Raw genomic sequence first — 24487 nt, 5'->3', positions numbered from 1 at the left:
CAATTTACTTTATTGGCCTCTATATTATAGGCATTAGCCATGTGTTGAGATGAAATTCTGACGAATATTGTACTCTCGGATTAATCTCTAATTCTGACCTTTCTGCGCTTGCTCTAGTGAATTATATAGATGATATGTATCTGACCTGCTATTAATCCATTAGTGTTGGTACATATATTCTTTCAGTGTTGGTAACCATTTCTTAATTTTTTTTCATGTAGTAATACGAGGGCTCTCTTCGATTTTCCTCTTTTTACTTTCTGTTTCTTTTTTGACTAATCTCTCCGTGGGACTCTGTGCTCATTCTCAGTTATCAATACATATAATTGCAAGTGCCCAACTGGCACCTACTTTAAATTCCTCCGATGTATTGGAAAATAAATGGCATATATCCTGCTTCAAATTTGGAACAAGAACTCGATTGTTGATGGTGTTTGATGTTCCGTTAATATCAAAGGTAAACACTGTGAGAGGTTCCCAATACGTATACCTGAAAGAGCCCAACTGGCACCTACTTTAAATTCCTCCGATAAATTGGAAAATAGATGACATAAATCCTGCTTCAAAATTTGGAACAAGAACTGTATTGTTGATGGTGTCTGACTTTAGTTTAATATGAATGAACACTGTGAGAGGTCCTCAACACATATACATGCAAGAGCCCAACTGGCACCTACTTTAAATCCCTCCGATGCATTGGAAAATAAATGACATAAATCCTGCTTCAAATTTGGAACAAGCACTCGATTGTTGATGGTGTTTGACGTTCTTTTAATATGAAAGGTAAATACTATAAAAGGTTCCCAATACGTATACCTGTAAGAGCCCAACTGGCACCTACTTTAAATACCTCCGACAAATTGGAAAATAGATGACATAAATCCTGCTTCAAATTTGGAACAAGAACTGTATTCTTGATGATGTCTGACTTTATTTTAATACGAATGAACACTGCGAGGTTCTCAATACATATACATGCAAGAGCCCAATTGGCACCTACTTTAAATCCCTCCGATGTATTGGAAAATAAATGACAAAAATCCTGCTTCAAATTTGGAACAAAAACTCGACTGTTGATGGTGTTTGACGTTCTTTTAATATGAATGGTAAACACTGTGAGACGTTCCCAATACGTATACCTGCAAGAGTCCAACTAGCACCTACTTTAGCTTCCTCTGACGCATTGGAAAATAAAAATGACATAAATCCTGCTTCAAATTTGGAACAAGAACTGTATTGTTAACGGTGTTTGACTTTCTTTTAATATGAATGGTAAACACTGTGAGAGGTTGTGCTGTAATAAGAGAGATAAAGACTTTCATAAGTATTACAAGATAAATTAATAGATGTAAAATAATATCCAATATTGAACTGGGTCAAGATTGTGTAATATAAACTAACATTTACCTTCATTGTTTATTTAAATATTAGGTGTTCTAAATATTGAGCCATGGGTGCTGAATAAGCAACCCGTGGATGATTGCAAGAACATAGTTCGATTGTCAAAAATAATACAATGAGAAAACAGAATAAACTTGGTGTTCGTCGAGGTAAGATGTTTCATTCTCCCTTAACTACTTAACATTGAAAATAACCTGAAGTATTACCACCCGTAGCTCCCAGGGTGACAATATATACAACCTATATTAGATTACACCATATAATAGAACTCCATAAGTTACGGGGTAGTTACCCTGAGGAGAGGGTTGATTTGGTAAAACACTATTTATTCATACTATATTTATTGATCAATTCTAAATATCTGTAACGAGTTGGTGGGCTTGAGGTATAACTATCTAATCATGTATCTGAATCACGAATGATGATTGATAAAGGACTAATAAAAGAATGATCCGCGATGCTTCGCTGTAACTATAAATAAACTAGAAAAGTGTTGGTGTTTTTAATGCTGACACGGGCTGGCCGTGAATTAAGAATAATATTGAATAGCTGACAAAGCGTTATTGGAACTAGGTGCACTTGTGTTGAGTAATCAGTGTCACCTTAATTATTTAACAACAAACGTGATGCCTGTTTTATGACATTTAAAAATTAAATGAATATGTTTTGCTCCCATTTTGGATGCTGATAATCCTGTACAAGGTTTGTCAATACATGTACCTGCAAGAGCCCAACTGACACATACTTTAAATTCGTCCGATGCATTGGAAAATAACGACATAAATCCTGCTTCAAATTTGGAACAACAACTATATTGTTGATGGTGTTTGACTTTTGTTTTCACCAATTTTGAAAAAATGTGAAAACGTGAATTATCCACGTCCGTCTGTCCGTGAACTCAACGCTTCCGTCATTAAACCAGGTAGAATGACAAATGAGGTAGTAAATGAAAGCTTATAATCCAAGGATGGTACTAAAGGTGAGAAATTTGACCTAGGCTGTCTGTCCCAGCTTATAATCCAAGGATGGTACTGACTGTGAGAAATTTGGCCTAGGCTGTCTGTCTGTCTGTCCGTCCGTCCGCGAATACAACTTCTCCGTCATTAATACAGAAAGAAGTCACTCAAAATATGATACATTAATGTAAATAAAAATGACTCAAAATTAGTAAAATCGTATATCAATCGACGCAAAGTTACACGAAGAGTTCAAATATCGACTTCCAGTTCTACTTTCGATTACTTTGGGTGAAAACCTAGGACTTACGAAGTCCAATTACTTGTCTTTTAATAAGAATGGTAAACACTGTAAGGGGGTCCTAATACGTATACCTGCAAGAGCCCAACTGGCACCTATTTTAAATTCCTCTGATGCTTTTGAAAATAAATGACAAATCCTGCTTCAAATTTGGGACAAGAACTGTATTCTTGATGGTGTCTGACTTTGTTTTAATATGAATGAACACTGTGAGAGGTTCCCAATACGTATACCCGCAAGAGCCCAACTGGCACCTACTTTAAATTCCTTCGATGCTTTGGTAAATAAATAACATAAATTTTGCTTCAAATTTGGAACAAGAACTGTATTGTTGATGATGTTTGACTTTCTTTTTAAATGAATGGTAAACACTGTGAGAGGTTCCCAATACGTATATCTGCGAGAGCCCAAGTGGCACCTACTTTAAATTCCTCCGATGCATTGAAAAATAGATGACATAAATCCTGCTTCAAATTTGTAACAAGAACTGCATTCTTAATGGTGTCTGACTTTCTTTTAATATGTGTGGTAAATACTGTGAGATTCTCGATCGCCAATCATAAACAACATGTAGTTCTCATTACAATAATCTGTGGTTTAATACCATATAATATAATAACCAAATCATTATAAATGTCAAAATGTATCATTATATCTATATTTAGATTAAGTGGATAGACTTGTTTATTTTCAATGAATTTTCTTTTACCTATCTATATACATTTAGTAGAAAAATGAGTTTTAAATTTAAATATAACATCACATATAGACTAGAAAACCCCAATTTACAGGATATAAAAAAATATAGCTTAAAAATAGTAACAAAAAATCATTTTCAAGAATTATACTACTATTTATTCCAAAAATTGTTAAAAAAGTGAATTACTGTATTATATTAAATAAACATTACTTTTCTTTTTTCTGAATTGTCTGTACTGCATAATTTATTTTGTACAGAACCATTAGGTAGCATTTTTATTATTAATTAGAGTTTGGTTTGTTATTTTTCGTAAGACTTTCATTTCTGCTGTTTCCAGTTTCAATCAGCTCTTGTTTCCGCTGTGTACGTCATTATCGATCTTATTGTTGATTTATATATCCTGGTCTTCGTTTCCGTTGTGAGGTATTTGTTTCTCCAGATTGTGTTTTTGAGACATCCTGCTACTCTGTTCCCCATGTTCACTTGTTTTTGTACTTCTGCTTCCACTTTTCCATAGCCTGACAGTTTTATTCCCAAGTATTCCGTTTCCATCACTTGTTATATTATTTTGTTATTTACGACCAGTTTAGATCGTCTCGGTTCCGCTGATATCACCATCGATTTAGTTTTCTCTGTTGAGATCACCATGTTGTATATGAGCGCCGTGCCTTCGAATTTAGATAGAAGAAATATCCTGATCTCGTTAATATTTTTATTTTTGAAATCGGGATGTTTCAAGAGAACTGTAGAATTACAAGTAGCCAAAAAAGGATTCTAATGTTCAAATTTAACATCTGTGTAAAGCTGTACTTTACTGCATTAAAACAAGAGAGGCCAGTTTCATTTTTTGATTAAAGGTTTTGCTTGACAATTTTAACAATATTTCAACTTTACAGATATTATTATACCGTCTCAAAATTTAGCGTGACTTGATTGGAATAAATAGTAGTGAAATGTTGATGAGATAGATAACAGCAAATAATGAGAAAATAGATGAAATATACACATTGCAAAATTACGGCCATTCATCGATGCCATCGTCATGTATTGTATGCCATTTTAATCCATCTCCTATTGGTTCATGTGCAGAAGGCAATAAAACATGTTTCCAGAATGTTCTAAAAAAAGAAGACGACAAAATAATTGCAATGATTAATCTTAATAATTAATTAATTAATAATTAATCTGTAATAATAAATAACTGCAAAACAAGAAAATCTTTGCACTGATACTTCTAGTAGTAGAATGGCAATAGATAAATTAAGTCCCATATACCTGAATTAAGAAGTGTCAAAACATTTAGATCAGTGGTGCTCAGACTTACACTACGTGGGATCTACCACATAAATTGCAAGCGTCCAGCGATCGGCTGCCAGTAAAAAAAAAACAATTTTGAAAAAAAAAGCTTTATTGCACGTTTCAGTTTGCTAAAAAGTTGTAACTACTTATAATTAAAGTTATGTTTTTCAGTTTAATTTTATTTGAATGTTGATGCATGGCATTGCATATCCTCCACAATTTTTTTCATATGATGGTACGTAACTACCGAGGACCAAATGTAAGCATGATGAGAGATGTTCGTCAGCCGATTCATCATCAGGGCTTTTCGTTCCGGATGGAATGTTTGCCGCTCTTACTAAGAGCTCAATGAGTCGCTTATTGCGGTGAATCACTCCTCATTCCACTTGTGTGTTGTCAAAGTTTGTTGTATGACTTGGCTTTCGTTACAATTTTCTTCCATTCATTTTGATATGTGCATAGTTCCCTCCAGTTTCTCACTTCCAGAATTTTGATATCTCTCATGGCCTGGTCCTCCCATCTCTCTCTGGGTTTCCCCTTGGTCTTTCAGTTACTGGTTTCCACCTGGTGATCTTCTTAATCAGTAGGTCGTTTTTCCTTCTCTGTATGTGTCCCAGCCATCTCAGTCTCTTCATCTCATTAATAAATCTAACTATATCTTCTTCCTTCATTATGTCTCTTAGTTCATTGTTCATTCTTCTTCTCATTTCTCCGTTGTCCATTCGTATCGGGCCCATAATCCGTCTGAGGATTTTCCTTTCGAATATTCTCAATTTTTCTTCATCTGTTTCCGTGAGGCACATTGTCTCAGCTGCGTACATAACTGGTCTGATTGCAACTCTGTATATTTTCAGTTTTGTATTTCTGGATAAGTTTTTGCGACCCCGACTAAGCCCCTGGTAGGCACGGGACTCAATTTACCCATCGTCAGGACTCAACTCGGCTATCATAAACACGAATTATAGATTTTGTGACTCAACTAGGTTACTTCGAGTAGAATATATACTTTATATTAACAATAAATCAACTAATCTGTTGATTTCATGTTATGTTCATTAAAATGGAGAACGCTATTGTAGGAATTTCATTTCTGAACAAAAGTAAGTTCCTTAATATTCTTATATAAATTGAAATAATTATAAAAATATGCAAATAATCTAAATCTCACCTTCCTTGCACTAATCCTAAAAAAATTTTCCAGTTTTTTTTCCTACCAAAATTATAGGGATTAGCATATTTTCTCCCAAGTTCTTTTAAGCGAGCTGTTTCTGCTTTATTGATGTTAGCTTCAATGCAAGTTTCACCTTTACTAATTAATTGCGAGTGCCAAAGCGACAGCATACCTATTGCTAATAAGACACCTAAAAATTAGAAAAAATAAAGGTCTATTCAAAAAGCAACTAGCAAACTAGTACATACTAGCCAAAATAGCTCCGACCAAGTGCTTTGAGTATAAATATAAGAAATATAAATGTGAAACCTTAAATAACCAATAATAGTCCGATTACTGTGGCATTTTCCCTCTAAATTTTTTATAACTGCACCGATTTGTCTGACATTTGTACAGTTGGTATGTTAGGAAGGGAAGTGTACGAGACGGGCCGTGGAACAACCTAGTTCCGAACGGGATCTTGATTTTGCTACGACGAGTCGCTTCCGACTTATGCACGGCTGTATAATACTCTTTATTGCTTGGATTAACTTCGGTTTCACATTTCTACGGTTTAATATTTCCCAGATCTTGTTACGTGGCACCCGATCCAATGCTTTTTCCAAGTCCACAAAACAGAGAAACGACTTACTGTAATGCTCTAGAGCTTTTTTAGGTTTTTTTAAATCAGTTTTATTTTCCAGTGTCTTGAATGGGTTTAAAAAATGAATTTTACAAACATGGAATTGCTAGCCTAAGCTGTAGCTTTGGTTGAAGATGAAAGAAGGAAAAAGCGATGGGCAGTCCACCCAGCATGGATATTATAAATAACTGGGTGCTTCCTCTTCCTCACACACCCGATTGAATGTTCGTCATTCATTGTAGAATGTAACTTCTTCTTTAGCAGCCTCTACTGGTACAGTCCTGGACAGGGGCTTCCCCTTCTGTTTTTCATATTCGCCTGTCTTATGCTATCTGGTGCCACTTTCTTCTTGCTTTTTCTTTGATATCGTCGATCCATATTTTGCGGTCTTTCTATGATTCGTTTATGTGCTCTTGGCCGCCATTGTATTATTCTTTTTACCTAATTCTCTTCACTTCTCTTGCCACATAGCCTCCCCATTTCCATTTAGATTTTGCGATGGCTTCGATAACATCTTTTCCTTTGGTTCTTCTTCTTAAATCTTTGTTTCTCATATGATCTCTAAAGCTTACATTTCTCATAAGTCTCTCAAAAGTTCTTAGAATTGTTGTAAGTCTATGACTTAAACAACTTGAATAGGAGAGATTGATTCTATATTATATTTATTTAATGTATTATCGTTGATTGATAAATACACCAGTCTCTTAATAGTTAATAATTAATTATTAATATTAATTAATAGTAAATATACCTTGTATATTTATACAAGGTGTTTCATTGAGAACGTTAGATACGTTAACTGTAGAAAGAGGACACTTAGGCTGTCTGAAAAATACTATACTTAATGGGTCTTACTTCATTAATAACAAATATACTGGGTGTTTTATCTATTTTGCCATTTTCTTATTTGGTTCATAACTTTTTAACCACACTGTATATTCATTTTATATGTGGCAAGCAAATATTCTTTAAGGTGTACAATCAATTGATTTATTTACATTTGTAAAAAATCCAGGTCCGGATTAAAAATATTTGTAAAAATTTTCCGACCCAAAAAACAACACCCTGTATATTAATTTTTTTTAAAATGGATTTTGGATTTGAAAAGAAGATGAAAAACTAAATTTAGTGGTATACTTTGAATTTTCGCCAAAATGATTTTTCTGGTAAAATTTTGAATTTGAATTCTGAAATTATGTGCATTGCGAGAGCTCTAAGTACAAAAAATTGAAATAAAACTTATGACTTGTTAACCACACTGTATATTTCTTTATTTAAGGTGTCTAAATAACTAATTTATTTACAATTATAAAAAATCTAGGGCCGGATTAAAAAATATTGGAAAAATTTTCCGAGCCGAAAAAAACACCCTGTACATCAAATTTTTTAAAATAGATTTTGCATTTGAAGAAAGTATGAAAAACTAAATTTAGTGTTTTACTTTGAATTTTCTGCAAAATGATTTTTCTGCTAAAATTTTGAATGTGAATTCTGAAATTATGTGAATTACGAGAGCTCTAAGTAGAAAAAAATTAAAATGCAGGCTTAATGTTACACCCCTAATAGCACACGACGTCCTTTGGACGTCCAAAATAGTCCTAGATTTTTGGTCCTAACGTCCATGGACTATAGGTACACGGACGTCCTTTGGACGTCCCACGTTGGACGTCCTTTGGAAGGAATAAATATGGACGTCCGACGTTGGATGACCTTCGGACGGAATAAATATGGACGTCCTTCGGATGGAAAAATATGAACGTCCTTTAGACGTCCATACTGGACGAAATACGGACGTTTTATGAACGCTTATATTGGACACATTATACCAATTACGGGATCAAATAGCAAAATAATTCAATAAAATATTAACTTATTTACGTTAATCAAATACAGTAAAACCTGTCAGTAAGGGCCACTAAAAATGAAATAGGTATTGGCCGATATAGAAAGGTGGCCGGTATTGCCAGTTTTTGTAGCCTAGATATACAGTAAAACCTGTGTTACCGGCCACCTGCCAAAATCGGCCAGTTTAAAAATTCCCCAAACCAATTATATCTAGACTACAAAAACTGGCAATACCGGCCACCTTTCTATATCGGCCAATAGCTTTTTCATTTTTAGTGGCCGTTACTGACAGGTTTTACTGTAATTGGTTTGGGGAATTTTTAAGCTGGCCGTTAGTACAGTTGGCCGATGTTGGCAGGTGGCCGGTAACACAGGTTTTACTGAAGTTTAAATCGAAAAGATTAAATCATGTTTAATTCAAAATTGTATATACAATTAGAAACTATATAGAATTATATCCAAAACATGTTTTTGTTTTTATGTAATGTAATAAAAATCTTATTTGTAAATTATTGGTTACAATGTTTTTATTATTCTAGTTACCAAGATGATATAAGTTTGCTAATTAATAATTATTCTAATAGGCAAAATTATAATTTTTATCAATTTATCTGTACTATATGTAGATGAATCTTGAACGCATTTTTTTGAAGTTGAACATACGTGCCCAAAATAAGTCCAGTTTTAGTCCTAACGCCCACGGACTATAAACAGACGTCCTTCGGACGTCCAGTTTTGGATGTACTTAGGGTGGAACAAGTATGAACGTCCTGGACGTCCGTACTGGACGAAATAAGGACGTTTTCTGGACGTCCGACATATACCATAATTTTATAATTCATCTTTACAAAATATATTAATCGTGAACGCATCTTTTCGAAGTTGAACATACTTGTCGCAAATGATATCAATTGTCATTGTCATGTCAAATTCATGGGCGCCCATAGGGGGGCCGTGGCTCCCTCTAGCTTTTCGGGTGCTGTTAACTGTATATGGTTATCCAAAGTATACAAAATAAATGTGCAACATCTTCACGTCTGCCCCTCCCTTAAAAATTTTTATATGGGCGCCCATGTGTCAAATCCATTAACACCTATTTAAACAAATTATTTGAAACGGAAGGCCTATTTTGATTCCTGAATCGTGATCAACAGGATCAGCGATCAAAATATTCTACCAGCTACCTGACCCACCTGTTTAGTGTTTACACTTTTTTTGTGTGACCACGTGTTACTCAGTTACTGTTACTGCAAACAATTTTTTGAAAGGTAAGTTTAAAATAAGTCATCATGTTTAAAAGAAAACGATTTGTTTCTAAGCGTCAGCAACTGAGAATGGTTAAAAGAAATGTAGAGAGTATTGTTGAAAATATTAATAATCTTGATATTCCATCTTCTTCAACTTCCTCTGAATCCCTAACCTATAATTTTGACGAGAATTGCAGTTCAAATCACAATATTTCAGATTTAAATTGTTTTTTATCATCATCTCAAGTACCTAATATAATTGGAATTGACCACGGGGACGACGATTTTGATCCTATACAAAGCTCTTCTTTCAGTAATACTGAAAGGTCTAAACATGGTTCTAGTTCATTTAACCAGAATTCTGATGGAGGGTCTTCTCAAAATGTAAATTTTTCTAATAAATTATGCAACTGGGCTGTGTCTTCTAAAATACCACAAAATGCTTTAAGTGATTTGTTAAAGATTCTTAAAGAAGTTCCTGATCTTTCGAATTTACCATCAGATGTTAGAACCCTTCTTACTACACCCAGAGATCGTAAATTTAAAGAGGTTTTCCCTGGAAAACAATGTTCTAGAAATTTGTGTAAATTTTGATGGAATCCCACTGGCAAAGAGTTCTTGTAGTCAGTTTTATCCTATTTTGTGTACCTAATTTGTTTATGGATTCAAAAATTGTAGGTGTAAGGCATTTGGTGTAAGGTGTAGGCATTTATCATGGTTATGAGAAACCAAAAGATGCAAATGAATTTTTAATTGATTTTGTTACAGAGGCTGTCGACCTTATAAATGTTGGTTTAAGTTTTAATAATACCGGGTGTCCACTTATATTTTCCCCCATTTTAACTGCCTATAACTTCTAAACGGCTCAAGATAAAAATATGCGGTTTTCACTGAAATGTTTTATTATAGTAAAAGTTTTGTCTGAATGGATTGAATTTTTTATATCGCTTTCAAATACGAAATAAAATATGGCGGATTTTTGAAAAAAAAACGTTGTTGACTTTTTGTAATGGAACACCCAGTATATTCTTTTGTAAATTGAAAGAAAGGTCATTCACCTATCTAGCGATATAAAGTTTTTCAAAATCGGTTGTAAAATCACTGAGTAATTAATTTTTAAAATGAGAGGTGCAACGTGGATATCACATACCTAAATAACATAACTAACCAAGTTATGTGATTTCCACATTGCATCTCTCATTTTAAAAATTAATTGCTCAGTAATTTGACAACAGATTTTAAAAATTTTTATATCGCTGGATAGATAAATGACCGTTTTTTCAAGTTTTTAGGTAAGTGACCATTTTTATATCGCTTTTAAATAAGAAATGGCGGATTTTTGAAAAAAAAACGTTGTTGACTTTTTTTATTAAAACACCCAGTATATTTTTTTGTATCTTGAAAAAACGGTCATTTACCTATCCAGCGATATAAATTTTTTTAAAATCGGTGGCCAAATGACTGAGCAAATAATTTTTAAAATGAGAGATGCAATATGGAAATCACATAACATAATATCATTTTGCTCAGTTATGTTATTTAGGTATGTGATATCCACGTTGCACCCCTCATTTTAAAAATTAATTACTCAGTGATTTGACCACCGATTTTTAAAAACTTTATATCGCTGGATAGGTGAATGACCTTTCTTTCAATTTACAAAAAAATATACTGGGTGTTCCATTAAAAAAAGTCAACAACGTTTTTTTCAAAAATCCGCCATTTTTTTTTCGTATCTGAAAGCGATATAAAAAATTCAATCCATTCAGACAAAACTTTTACTAAAATAAAACATTTCAGCGAAAACCGCATATTTCTATCTTGAGCCGTTTACAAGTTATAGGCAGTTAAAATGGGGGAAAATATAAGTGGACACCCGGTATTATATTATATTCCAATTATATGTGATGTTCCCGCCAAAACTTTTGTTACATACATATACTATGGGTCATACAGGTTATATATAGTAGCTGTTCAAAGTGTCATGTTAGAGGTAAATATCGAGACAATAGAATTTGCTTTCCAGTTACTGAAGACTTTATTGAGAGGTCTGATAGTGAATTCAGAAGTAAAAATGATCCAAGACATCATAATGGTACACCTTTGTTAGAAACCTTACCAAATTTTAACATGATCCAATGTGTTGTCTTAGATTATATGCACTTAATTTGCTTAGGAACCATGCGTAAGCTATTGTATTTATGGTGTTTTGATTCACAGTCGGGAAATAAATTGTCAGCAAAAGATGTTTCAAATATATCAGAACTTTTACTTATTCAAAAATCATACATGCCTTCTGAATTTACTAGAAAACCCAGATCTCCCACTGAAGTTAAAAGGTGGAAAGCAACAGAGCTTAGACAATTTCTATTTTATACTGGGCCAATTGTACTAAAGTCAGTTTTATCATGTGGTTTATATAAAATTTTTTTAGCCCTTTCTATTGCATGCCTGCTCTTAACTAATCCAAAATATGCTAAACATGTAGACTTAGCCCAATCTCTAATGAAATATTTTGTTGATTCATTTATAGTCTTATATGGAGAGAAGCATGTATTTCACAATATTCATAATTTACTGCATATTGCCAAAGATGTACAATATATGGGAGTGTTAGATAAATTTAGTTGTCTTCCATTTGAGAACAAGCTTCAAAAGCTTAAAAATTTAGTAAGAAAAGGGGATAATCCTTTAGCTCAAGTGACGGTTTAAGGCATCATGGGGCCCTAGGCGGTCATAAAAAGTGGGCCCCTTTATATCGACCATTTACTTAAAACAAATTTTACAGATATTTATGTTGTTTTGGGAAGTAGTTACTCCAAAAATAAATTACAATGTAAAAAAGATCATTTTTCTTTTTTTTTACATTTCGCAACAACTTCTCATTAATATTCCATAGCTAATATGCCAAAGAAAAAAAGGGATATTGTGTCGATATGTGATTTTGCCCTGGGTATGAGTGCCACCCCTTCGGGGGCTAAAAAACATACTTTCAAAATAATGGATAATTGGTTAATTCTAAGTAACTTTTGTTCTATCGAGTTTTTTCACTAAATCAATACTTTTTGAGTTATTTGCGAGTGAATATGTTCATTTTTCAACAAAAAAAAAAAACACCTTTTTAGACGGATTTTCGCAAATAACTCCAAAATTAAGTATTTTATCGAAAAAATATTCTTAAAAAAAATATAGCGCATACAAAATTTAAAAAAATGGTGTATGTATGAAGTAAGTAGACCCAGTATAAGCAGAACTGGAGGTAATGAAAAGTAGATTCTTATTCGACAAATTCCAAATTAAATATTTCAACGTAAATTACCAAAAAATGAAGCACTTTTCGGTGAAAAATCATCACAACTTTTTTAAAGTGAAAAAGTTTTATTTTTGTTTTTTTTTAAACACGTTTCAAGTATCAAAATTAAGCAAGTAAAGCTTAAATAATGTTGACACTCCTTTTTTTGGCCCAAAAAGCTTGAAAATTTATGAAAATCCTGAAAAAACTTATAAGTATATTATTTATATGATCTGTAAGTTTCACCGGTTCACAGTGCTTATATTTCAAAACATTGGGATTTTAAGTAAAACAATTTTTTGAAATTTTGAAAAAAATATATCTTTTTTTAAAAAGTAAAAAATATAGGTTTTGATATTCTGAATATTTCAGATTTTTGTTTTTTTAGAAGATAAAAATTGGTTAAGATATGACTGTTCAAAATTTGCATACCCTGGGTAGAGAATTTTTCATTTATTAAAAATTAATAAATGAAAATAGTTTCTATCCTTGTGGGATCGGTACTCACCGGAGGGACCGCAGACGTTCGGATACAATTAGCGTTTCTTTGCAAAAACAATGACGACTTTGCTAAGTAACAAGACATTTACTCAACACACACACTACCCACTACACTAGGTACCTGATTGGAAAACTCCACTGTACCACGCCAATGGCCATTAGTTGTCGAAGCATTAAGCCAAATAAAAAAAATTGCGTACACTAGTGATTAGTGACTTGTTCAAGCCCTTTCTACTACAGCCCTTTTTTTAAATAAGCACGTTATACCGATAAAACTTACAGAGCATATAAACAATACATAAGTAAAATAGCTTGTGAAGCGGTAAGGATTAATTTCATTTGGGATGCTAATTAGGGGGTTATTTTCACCAGCTTTTTTTACCAAAAAAATGGGATCAACTTTATTCTGAGCGTATCTTGCTTACTTTTTATGATAGAAATTAAAAAAAAACAAGAATAATGCTTTTTTAAAACATTTAAACAAGTTATGATAAGTTTTCCATGAAAAGTGCTTCATTTTTTGATTATTTCACGTTGAAATATTCGATTTGGAATTTGACGAATAAGAACCTACTTTTCATTAGCTACAACTCTGCTTTTACTGGGCCTACAGACTGCACACATACACCATTTTTCAATTTTTTAAAAGCTTTATTTTTGGTAAGAATATTTTTTCGATAAAATACCTACTTTTTGAGTTATTTGCGAAAAACCGTCTAAAAACGTGTTGTTTTTTGTTGAAAAATTAAGATATTCACTTGCAAATAACTCGACATGTATTGACTTGATGAAAAAATTCTAATGAACAAAAGTTGCTTAGAATTCGTCAGTCTATCCACTTCCGGACGTATTTTGACGGTATATTTTTTCACCCCCGAGAAGGGGTGGACTCAACCGTTGTGCAAAAACACACATTGGCACAATATCACTTTTTTATTTGACATGTTAGCTATGCTTATACCAAATTTCATGTCAATCCAAGCTCTTGTTTCAAATCCAAAGGTTCTTTAAAATCCGGAGGTTTTGCAATATTTTACCGTGAGTGAATGGACTATAAGCCCCATAGGTGGGCAGAAATTGAAAAAAAAAAACGTACCATACCAAAATAATTACCAGCTTTTATCAAAATTTGCTTGCAAAATTGATTACCAAATTGAGGGAATGATTAGAAATAGAACATGGAATATAAAAATGCCTTTGAAGATACCTGCTTAATTTTTCTTGAAGTTGTTTGTATTTTTCTGATATTTGACAAAAGACAAAGCAAAAAACTGAGTTTGATTGGAAATCATAAATTAACCATTTTCTTTTTTTTTTGTCTCAGTTAGCCCTATTTGATTTCTTTAACATTTTAATTTTTTTTTTAAATAACTGCTTAAATAATTAAATATTAATTAATGCATTTGTGTGGGATACGGGCCCCATCAAGTGCCCGGGCCCTAGGCGGCCGCCTAGTCCGCCTAAAGCAAGAAACCCATTATGAACGGCCGGCACGGCACAACCCGGCCCGGCACAGGACAGTCCAAATTCATTTGTATAGTTTTAAATGCAACGTAACCGGCACAGGCGAGCACGCAAACGGAACGGCCAAAATTCTCCGAGGAGAATAAAATCCGTTGAAGTCGAACGGCCTGAACGGCCAGTCGGCGCCAGTGCGTCATAATTGTTGGTAATAAGCAGATATATTGTTGATTTTTTAATTGAAAGCGCGTTGTTTCTTTTGAAATAAAATAATATGGAAGAACTTTTCATTGAGAGTGTCAGAGAATACCCATTTTTGTATGATGCATCGGACTCAAGTTATCATGATAGTAAGAAAAAGGACAATACATGGGTACAAATATCCGAAAATTTTGATCAATGGACAGGTACGTACATTATCTTTTAGCCATGAATTCGTTTTTTTAACATGATGCATATTCATTAAAATTGTCTAGTTTATGTCTTTTAAAAACTTTTATTTTACGATAGTTTTTAAAATATATGATCATTTTTCCGGTGCCGTGCCGTGCCGGCCGTTACAAATGGGTTTTTGGACGTGCCGGCCTGTGCTGTGCCGTGCCGGGCGTTCATAATGGGTTTCTTGCTTAATGGTTAATCCGGCACTGAGCTCAGGTTGTAAAAAGAATTGCAGAAACTAAGTATAATGAGCAGGTTAATAAGGTAAATATTGAAGTAGTTGACAAAAAATTTACAACCAAACGTCATCATGATAACGGACCACTAATTCGGAATGCTACTTCTCAGTTTGAATCACTTATTTTTAATGAATTTACTTTAAAAATCGTTGAACCAGACAATTGCTGTGCGTTAAAAGATGGTACCTTAGTCAATATTCAAAATTTTGCCAGTTTGAAAGGAGATATTGTTATCATTGGCTATAAGTACCTGATTAAAGAAGATTTCTTTTTGTAAACCCTGCAGGTCTTCTGATTTGGACATATATTTTGTTAAATGCTCAGGCCCCCTTCAAATATTTCCACTAGAAAGTATTGCCTATAAATGTTTTAAATTAAGCTACAAAGATAGCTTTGTTATTATGCCCTTGTTGCATACAGACATTTCTTAGTAAATTTAATTATATATTGGAATTTTCCATAGTTTTATCTTTTAAATTTTAATATGTATGGTATAGGTGTCTGTTGTAAGCCAGTTAAGTCTGAATGTATTTCCAATACCAAAAAATATCTTATTGGTCTTCTCTTATTATTATTATAACTTTTTTTTTTTGTAAACCCTGCAGGTCTTCTGATTTGGACATATTTTTTTAAATGCTCAGGCCCCTCTAAATATTTCCACTAGAAAGTATTGTCTATAAATTGTATAAATGTGTTCAATTAACTTACAAAGTTAGCTCTTGTTATTATGCCTTTGTTGCATACAGACATTTTTTAGTCAATTTAATTGTATTATTGGAATTTTCCTATATAGTTTTATTTTTTCAATTTTCAATATATATATTATGGTATAGGTCTGTCTGTTGTAACGCGCCAGTTTAGGTTGAATATTTGGTTCAAACTGAGGTTACATTTTTGAAAACAAAAAATTCGTTATTTTTTTATTTTAGCCATATTAATCTCATCATGACAACTTTTAGTTTTTTTAGTTGGTAGTTAGTTTTAGACAACATTTTTTAGTTGGTTCCACAGGAGTTTTCAGGTTTACGGATCTGGGACTTTGATGGTTTAATTTGGTTTAATTATATATTAGAATTTTTCATATAGTTTTATCTGTTAATTTTAATAATATCGGATAGGTCTGCCTGTCTGTTTAAGTTGAATGTTATATACTGTCTTTAATGTATAGGGATTTAATTTCCAATTTCTTTTTTTTTTTGTTAATTTGATGCATGGCCTTGGCCGAGCCAATTAGAGACATTTTGTTATTTTAAAAGCAAACAAATTTTTTTAATCAGGATTTTTTTTAGTATTTCTAACTCTAAATAACATACTACAATTATTATTTAAATAATTCACTGTTTAGGTAGTACATATATACAGAGAGGGCCTAAATTACGGAATAAATTCATTTTCTCTAATATTTATTTATTAACGGGTCTTGCCCACTTTATAATATGGACGCCTTTGGAGAAAAATCCCGAAACAGGTCGATTTTTATTTTTAAATTACAATTTTTTGGCATATACTTCTAGTGACGTCATCCACCTGGGCGTGATAACGTAATCGATGATTTTTTAAATAGGAATAGGGGTCGTGTGGTAGCTCAGGAAAAAGTAAAAACAAAGATTAATAAGAATTTTACGAAAATAGTTGAAGACGCTCCTAGTGGCGTAGAAGAACAATGGAACGAAATGAAGACATCTATCAACACACTTTCGCATGCATATCTTAAATCAAAAAGAGAAAAGAAGCAAGAATGGATGACAGATAAAATATTGCAGATGATGGAAGAGCGAAGGAAATTAAAAGGTAGAAATGACAATGAATACAAAAAGTTGCATAAGAGTATACTAAGAGAAATAAAAGGGGCAAAAGAAGCATGGTTGATGGAGAAATGTACAGAAATTGAAACACTACAACGCAAACATGACGATTTCCATATGCACAAAAAGATTAAAGAAGTACAGAACATCAGAAAACAACGCAATATAGGCATAGTCGTAGACGTCGAAGGTCAAATATACGAGACTGGTTACTTACCAAAAGACTGGCTACTATCAATATTCATTCCACTTCCCAAAAAAGCTAACGCTAGAAAATGTGAAGAACATAGATTAATTAGTTTGATGAGCCATGTACTTAAAGTACTCCTTACTATCATTCACTCGTGCATATACACCAAATTAGAAGAACAGCTGAGTGAAGTTCAATTTGGATTCAGATCAGGACTCGGAACGAGGGAAGCACTTTTCAGCTTGCAAGTTCTAATACAGAGAGCCAGGGATGTCAATTGCGATGTGTATGGATGTTTCATAGATTTCGAGAAGGCATTTGATAAAGTCCCACATGGAAAACTAATCGATATCCTAAAAACATCAGGACTCGATGGTAAGGATATAAGACTCGTTTCAAACTTATATCTCCAACAAAAAGCAACAGTTCGATTCGAAAATGAACTGTCCGAAATCTTCACGGTTGAAAAAGGAGTCAGACAGGGTTGCATACTGTCACCAACATTATTTAACATATACTCTGAAAACATCTTTAGAGAGGCCTTGGACGAATCAGAAGATGGTATTGCAGTAAATAGACAACTTATAAATAATATTAGATATGCAGACGATACAGTATTGCTGGCAGATAGTGCGCAGGGGCTCCAAAGGATCATGGATAATGTTGTAGAAGCGTGTAACAAGTACGGCCTAAAACTAAACTGTAAGAAGACAAAAATAATGATCATTAGTAAAAACACCAACATAAACGCCAAAATTACAGTAAACAATACACCCCTAGAGAGAGTACAGAAAATATGATACCTGGGCTGCAACATTAAGGATACTTGGGATCATAGCTACGAAATAAAAACTCGTATTGAAAAAGCCAGATGCTCTTTTAACAGTCTTAAGAAAATTCTCTGCAACTTGTCTTTAAGTATCAATATACGCATAAGAATTCTTAGATGTTACGTCTTTAGTGTCCTCCTATACGGAGTTGAAAGCTGGAGCCTGACAGAAGATGCCATAAAACGGTTAGAGGCGTTTGAAATGTGGTGCTACCGACGTATGTTGAGGGTCTCATATATACACCACACAACTAATATAACTATTCTCCAGAGGCTAGGAAAAGACAAAGACATAATTAACACCGTAAAGAACAGAAAATTGGCTTACTTCGGCCACATTATGCGTAATGAAAAATACCGACTGCTGCAGTTGATTCTACAAGGCAAGATTGAGGGCAGGAGAGGCCCTGGACGTAGACGTATATCCTGGCTGGCCAATCTTAGGAAGTGGACTGGTCTAACGTCAACTGATCTATTTCGAGCTGCCGTAAATAGAATAAGATGGGTCAATGTGGTCGCCAACATCTCCAGAAGATAGGCACTTTTAGAAGAAGAAGGTAGCTCATTTGAAAGGGTGTTCAATTCTATATTCAGTAATATAAACAATAATATCATTACATATTTATATACAGGGTGGGGCATTAGTGTGACAAAGTCCAATTACTCATTTGTCGTAAGAGATACGAAAAAAAGTTATTTAGGTAAAAGTTGGGGCACACATAGTAACATAATTTAAAAATATTTTTAAATATACAGGGTCGTCCGTATTGACAGGGTGACACAAACTTATGTTTTTTTTAATAGAACACCCTGTATATTTTTACATTTTTGGATTCTCCTCGATGTTTCCTTTCTTAAAATATATAGTTTTGTAATATTATACGAGGTAGTTTAAAAGTTAATTACGTTTTTTTGTTAATTTCTTAGCAAAATCTACACCCTGTAGAATTTTAGTGATTTGACATCAAATTGTTATTTTATGTTCAAACGATTTTTAATATAGTCTACTATTGTTAAACATTAACAGTATAGCGAAATGTTTAATTTTAGTATACAGGGTGGGTCGAAACTCGGAATGAGTATTTTCTGAGTTTTCTTAAATGGAACACCCTATATTTAAGTATTGTAATGAAATAATATTTTATGATACTTTTTTATTTCTTAAGCATTCCCTATACCTAAGTGCTTTCATTTGTAAGTTATTCGTGATTCTTTAAGCCAAACATTAATTTTAAGAAAAATTACGTGAAATTTTATTAGGTGGCTGTGAAAATATTTAATCAAAAATAATTTTTGGAAAAGAAAATACATCATAATCTAGTCTGATCCTTAATTTAGTACTATTGGATGAAATATCCAAATAAATTCGTAGTTAAGGTTGTTGGTGCGCAAAATATTAATAAAAACATACAATATCCTACCTAGTCGGCTATGACACTAAATTTCCTTAAAAATTTGACATTATACTATTTTTATAGATCCAGTTGCTTTGTTACCATTACTAATATGTATTTTTCTTATGAGAAACTGATTAATAAGATTTTGGTGCTAGTGGAATATAACAAAAATGTGCTACTAGCAATAAGAATTTTTCATCAGAAATTCCCTGATAGACGACAACTAAAAAGAGAAACGTTTAAAAATATACTAGTACGGTTTCAACGGACTGATCACTTGACTTAGATTATGATAAATCTGCTCGAATAAAAAGTATTGTAAGTGAAGAAAACAGCAATTAAATGTAATCCTTAGTGTCACTGAGGATCTGAATATTAGTACAATCGTTCTTACAATCTAAGTATCTAGTCTGTTGAAACCGTTTTAGTATACTTTCAAAAGTTTCTCTTTTTGGTTGTCGTCTATCAGGGAATTGCTGATGATAAATTTTTATTGCAAGTAGCTCATTTTTGTTATACTCTCCTAGCACAAAGCCATTTTAATCCGTTACTCATTAGAAAAATTAATATTAGTAATGGTATCAAATCAACTGGAACTATATAAATATCATAATGTCAAATGTTTAAGCAAATTTTGTGTCATAGCCAACTAGGCAGAATTTTGTATGTTTGATTCATATTTTAAGCACCAACAACTTTAACTACGAATCTATTTAGATATCTCATCCAATATTAATAAATTAAGGATCAGGCTAGATTTTTATGTATTTTTTTTCGAAAAATTACTTTTGATTGGATATTTTCACGGCTACCTAATGAAATTTTACGTAATTTTTGTTGCAATTAATGTTTGCTTAAAGAATGACGAATAACTTACAAATTAAAGCACTTAGGTATAGGGAATGCTTAAGAAATAAAAAAGTACCATAAAATGTAATTTCATTACAATACTAAAATACAGGGTGTTCCATTTAAGAAAACTCAGAAAATACTCATTCCGAGTTTCGACCCACCCTGTATACTAAAATTAAACATTTCGCTATACTATTAATGATTAACAGTAGTAGACTATACTAAAAATCGTTTGAATGTAAATAGAAATTCTGATGTCAAATCACTACAATTCTACAGGGTGTAGATTTTGCTACAAAATTAACAAAAAAACTTAATTAACTTTTAAACTACCTCGTATAATATTACAAAACCATATATTTTAAGAAAGGAAACATCGAGGAGAATCCAAAAATGTAAAAATATACAGGGTGTTCCATTTAAAAAAACATAAGTTTGTGTCACCCTGTCAATACGGACACCCCTGTATATTTGAAAATATTTTTAAAATATGATACGTAGTAGATGTTGTAAGAACGAGTGATAGAATGATGTCAGTGAAATTTGTAATTGATAAAGAGGTATTGAATGTTGTGTGTGTGTATGCTCCTCAAACAGGTCTGGGTGAGAATGAAAGAAGAGCTTTCTATGATCAATTGGGAGACATACTGAGTGATATTCCAGCGGAGGAGAAAGTTATAATAGGAGGTGATTTCAATGCACATGTGGGCCAAGCCAAGACAGGATATGAAACAATACATGGGGGATTAGGCTTTGGAACTAGAAATGAAGCTGGAGATGACATGCTAGAATTAGCAACAGCATTGGATATGGCGATTGTTAACACATTCTTTAAAAAGAGAGAAACTCAACTTATTACCTACAAAAGTGGACAACATCAATCCCAAATAGACTACTTCATGATAAGGAAAGAAGACATACGTGAATGCAAGGACTGCAAGGTAATAGTTAGTGAGACAGTAAGCCAACAACATAAGCTGCTTGTTCTGGACATCGAAGTAAAAAGCGAAACTAAACAAAAATATCGGAGAGGACCACAAAAAATCAAGTGGTGGATGCTAAAAGATGAGAAGGAAGGTCTATTCAGGGAAAGAATAGTAGAAAAAATATGTTGGAACATGAAAGGAAGCCCTAACACAATTTGGAGAAAAATGGCCAATATTATTAGAGAGACGGCTATTGAAATACTTGGGAAAACGTCAGGAAAGAAGTTTGAAGATAAAGAGACTTGGTGGTGGTCAAATGAAGTACAAGGAAACATAAAAGAGAAGAGAAAATTATATAAAAAGTGGCAAGAAACCAGATCGGACATAGATCTTCAAAACTATATGGTCGCCAAAAAGAAAGCGAAAGTAGCAGTAGCAAAAGCTAAAGCAGAAGCGTATTCAAACCTATACGATCAACTTGATACCAGGGAAGGCGAAACGAAGATATATAAAATAGCCAAACAGAGAGCAAAGAAAGCAAAAGATTTTAATCAGATTAGATGTATCCGAGATGAAAATAATAAAATACTAGTTCACGAAAGGGATGTCAAAAAGAGATGGAGAAAGTACTTTGACAGCTTATTAAATGAAGAATTTGACAGACAGCCTGTAGAGTCAACGGAGACAGTAGCAGAAATGGTCACCAAAATAACCAACGAGGAAGTGGCTCAAGCGCTTCAAAAAATAAAGAAAGGAAAAGCGGTAGGACCAGATGATATTCCTGGGGAAGTATGGAGAGCATTGGGAGAGACAGGAACAAGGTGGCTAGCAGGTCTATTTAATAGAATTATGGAAGTTGGACAAATGCCAGACGAATGGAGAAGCAGTATACTGGTACCTGTTTACAAAAACAAGGGAGATATACAACAATGTACAAACTACAGGGCTATAAAACTGCTTAGCCACACCATGAAAATATGGGAAAGAGTAATTGATAGACGGATACGTGAAGAAACCGAAATATCCGAGAATCAATTTGGCTTTATGCAGGGTAGATCAACAACAGATGCAATTTTCATTATAAGGCAGTTGATGGAAAAATACAGGAGTAAAGAAACAAACGCTCATATGGTATTCATTGATCTTGAGAAAGCATATGATAGAGTTCCTCGAGAGATTCTGTGGTGGGCACTCAATAAGAAAGGAGTCCCTGGTGAATATGTAAAGATTGTGAGGGATATGTATGAGGGAGTAACGACTAGTGTTAGGACAGGTGTGGGAGAGACTGATAAATTTCATGTGAAAGTAGGATTGCATCAAGGTTCTGTGCTTAGTCCGTATTTATTCTCATTAGTTTTGGACCAGATAACAGCGAAAATACAGGGTAACATTCCATGGTGCTTAATGTATGCTGATGATGTCGTGTTAGTAGGAAATAGTGAAAGAGACTTAGAACAAAAACTGGAACAGTGGAGACAAGCTCTGGAGGAAAAAGGTTTAAAACTTAGTAGGACAAAAACAGAGTATTTGGAATGTTCATTTAAAGATGGAGCTACTACAAATAAAATGGTATCTTTGGATGGTGAAATGATTGTAAAAAGCAATAGTTTTAAGTACCTAGGATCGGTATTACAGAGTAATGGAGAAATAGATGGAGATGCATGCAGTAGAATTAGGGCTGGATGGATGAAGTGGAAAGAAGCGAGTGGTGTGTTGTGTGACAGAAAAATTCCAATGAAGCTGAAGGGAAAATTCTATAAAACAGCCATAAGACCAGCTATGATGTACGGAACTGAATGTTGGGCAGTGAAAAAGAAAGAGGAACAGCGAATGCATGTGGCGGAAATGAGAATGCTTAGATGGATGAGTGGAGTGACAAAGAAGGATAAAATTAGAAATGAGTATATTAGGGGAAGTCTAGGTGTGGCACCAATTGATGCCAAAATGAGAGAGCATAGGTTAAGATGGTTTGGTCATGTTCAACGTCGAGACGTTAACCACCCAATACGAAGAATAGCTGAAGTGCAGATTCCTGGAAGGAGTAGGAGAGGAAGACCAAAGAAGAGCTGGGGGGAGACGATAAGGCAGGACATGTTGGTAAAGGGGATTAACATTGATATGGCCCAAGATAGAATTGTGTGGAGAAATGCAATTAGGGAAGCCGACCCCGCATAGGGATAAGGCAAAGAGAATGATGAATGATGATGATACTATGTATGCCCCAACTTTTATCTAAATAACTTTTTTTGTATCTCTTACGACAAACGAGTAATTGGACTTTGTCACACTAATGCCCCACCCTGTAGAGTGACCAAAAAAATAATTTCTGAATTAAATTAATTGACGGAAAAAGAAGAATGTACGTAATTTATTTAAGTCAAATTAGATTGTACTGCTGTCAGTAAATAGAAAAAATGTTTGTTTCACAAATAAACATTTCTTTTCGTTTAAATTAAATAACACACAACCTACCTCTTGGCAGTTTGAACATTTCATTTAAGCGAAAAGCAATGTTTATTTTGCCAAATAAACATTTTTTTCTATTTTCTGACAGCAATAGAATGTATTTTGAGTTAAATAATAAATTGCATACATTCTTCTTTTTGCGTTAATTTATTTAGTGCAAAAATTATTTTTTTGGCCACCCTGCATAAATAATAATATTAATATATAATATTAATATTTAGCTTATTGAATAAAGAATTTAACACCCTTTTAAATGAGCTACCACACGACCCCTATTCTCATTTAAAAAAATCATCGATTATGTTATCATGCTCAGATAGATATCGTCACTAGTATGAAATATATACCAAAAAATTATAATTTAAAAATAAAAATCGACCTTTTTTGGGATTTTTTTTTCAAAGTCCTCCATTTTAGAGAAAATGAATTTATTCCATAATTTAGCCCCTCTCTGTATATTTTTGTAATTATATTTGTAATTTTTTTTGTTTAATTTAATTATATTTTTAAATTTGTTTTTTTATTATTTTTTTTTATTAATTGTTTTTC

The 24487-nt window shown here is 33.2% G+C and overlaps 1 protein-coding gene across 1 annotated transcript in view; it reads right to left on the bottom strand.

Moving 5' to 3' along the window:
- Positions 1-3324: 3324 nt before the first annotated feature.
- The window catches only part of LOC114326637 (palmitoyltransferase ZDHHC16B), a 76344-nt gene continuing 55181 nt past the window's right edge, over positions 3325-24487 (bottom strand). Inside the window, exons 7-8 of the mRNA XM_050641225.1 lie at positions 5826-6018; positions 3325-4476 (exon numbers count right to left, since the gene is read on the bottom strand). Of these exons, the coding sequence (XP_050497182.1) occupies positions 4374-4476; positions 5826-6018 (296 nt within the window). The 3' untranslated portion in view covers positions 3325-4373. The remainder of the gene's footprint in view (positions 4477-5825; positions 6019-24487) is intronic.

Source organism: Diabrotica virgifera, chromosome 10 (genome assembly GCF_917563875.1).
Source record: "Diabrotica virgifera virgifera chromosome 10, PGI_DIABVI_V3a".
NCBI classification, from domain to species: Eukaryota; Metazoa; Arthropoda; class Insecta; order Coleoptera; family Chrysomelidae; genus Diabrotica; species Diabrotica virgifera.
This window is presented reverse-complemented; position numbering and strand designations above follow the sequence as displayed.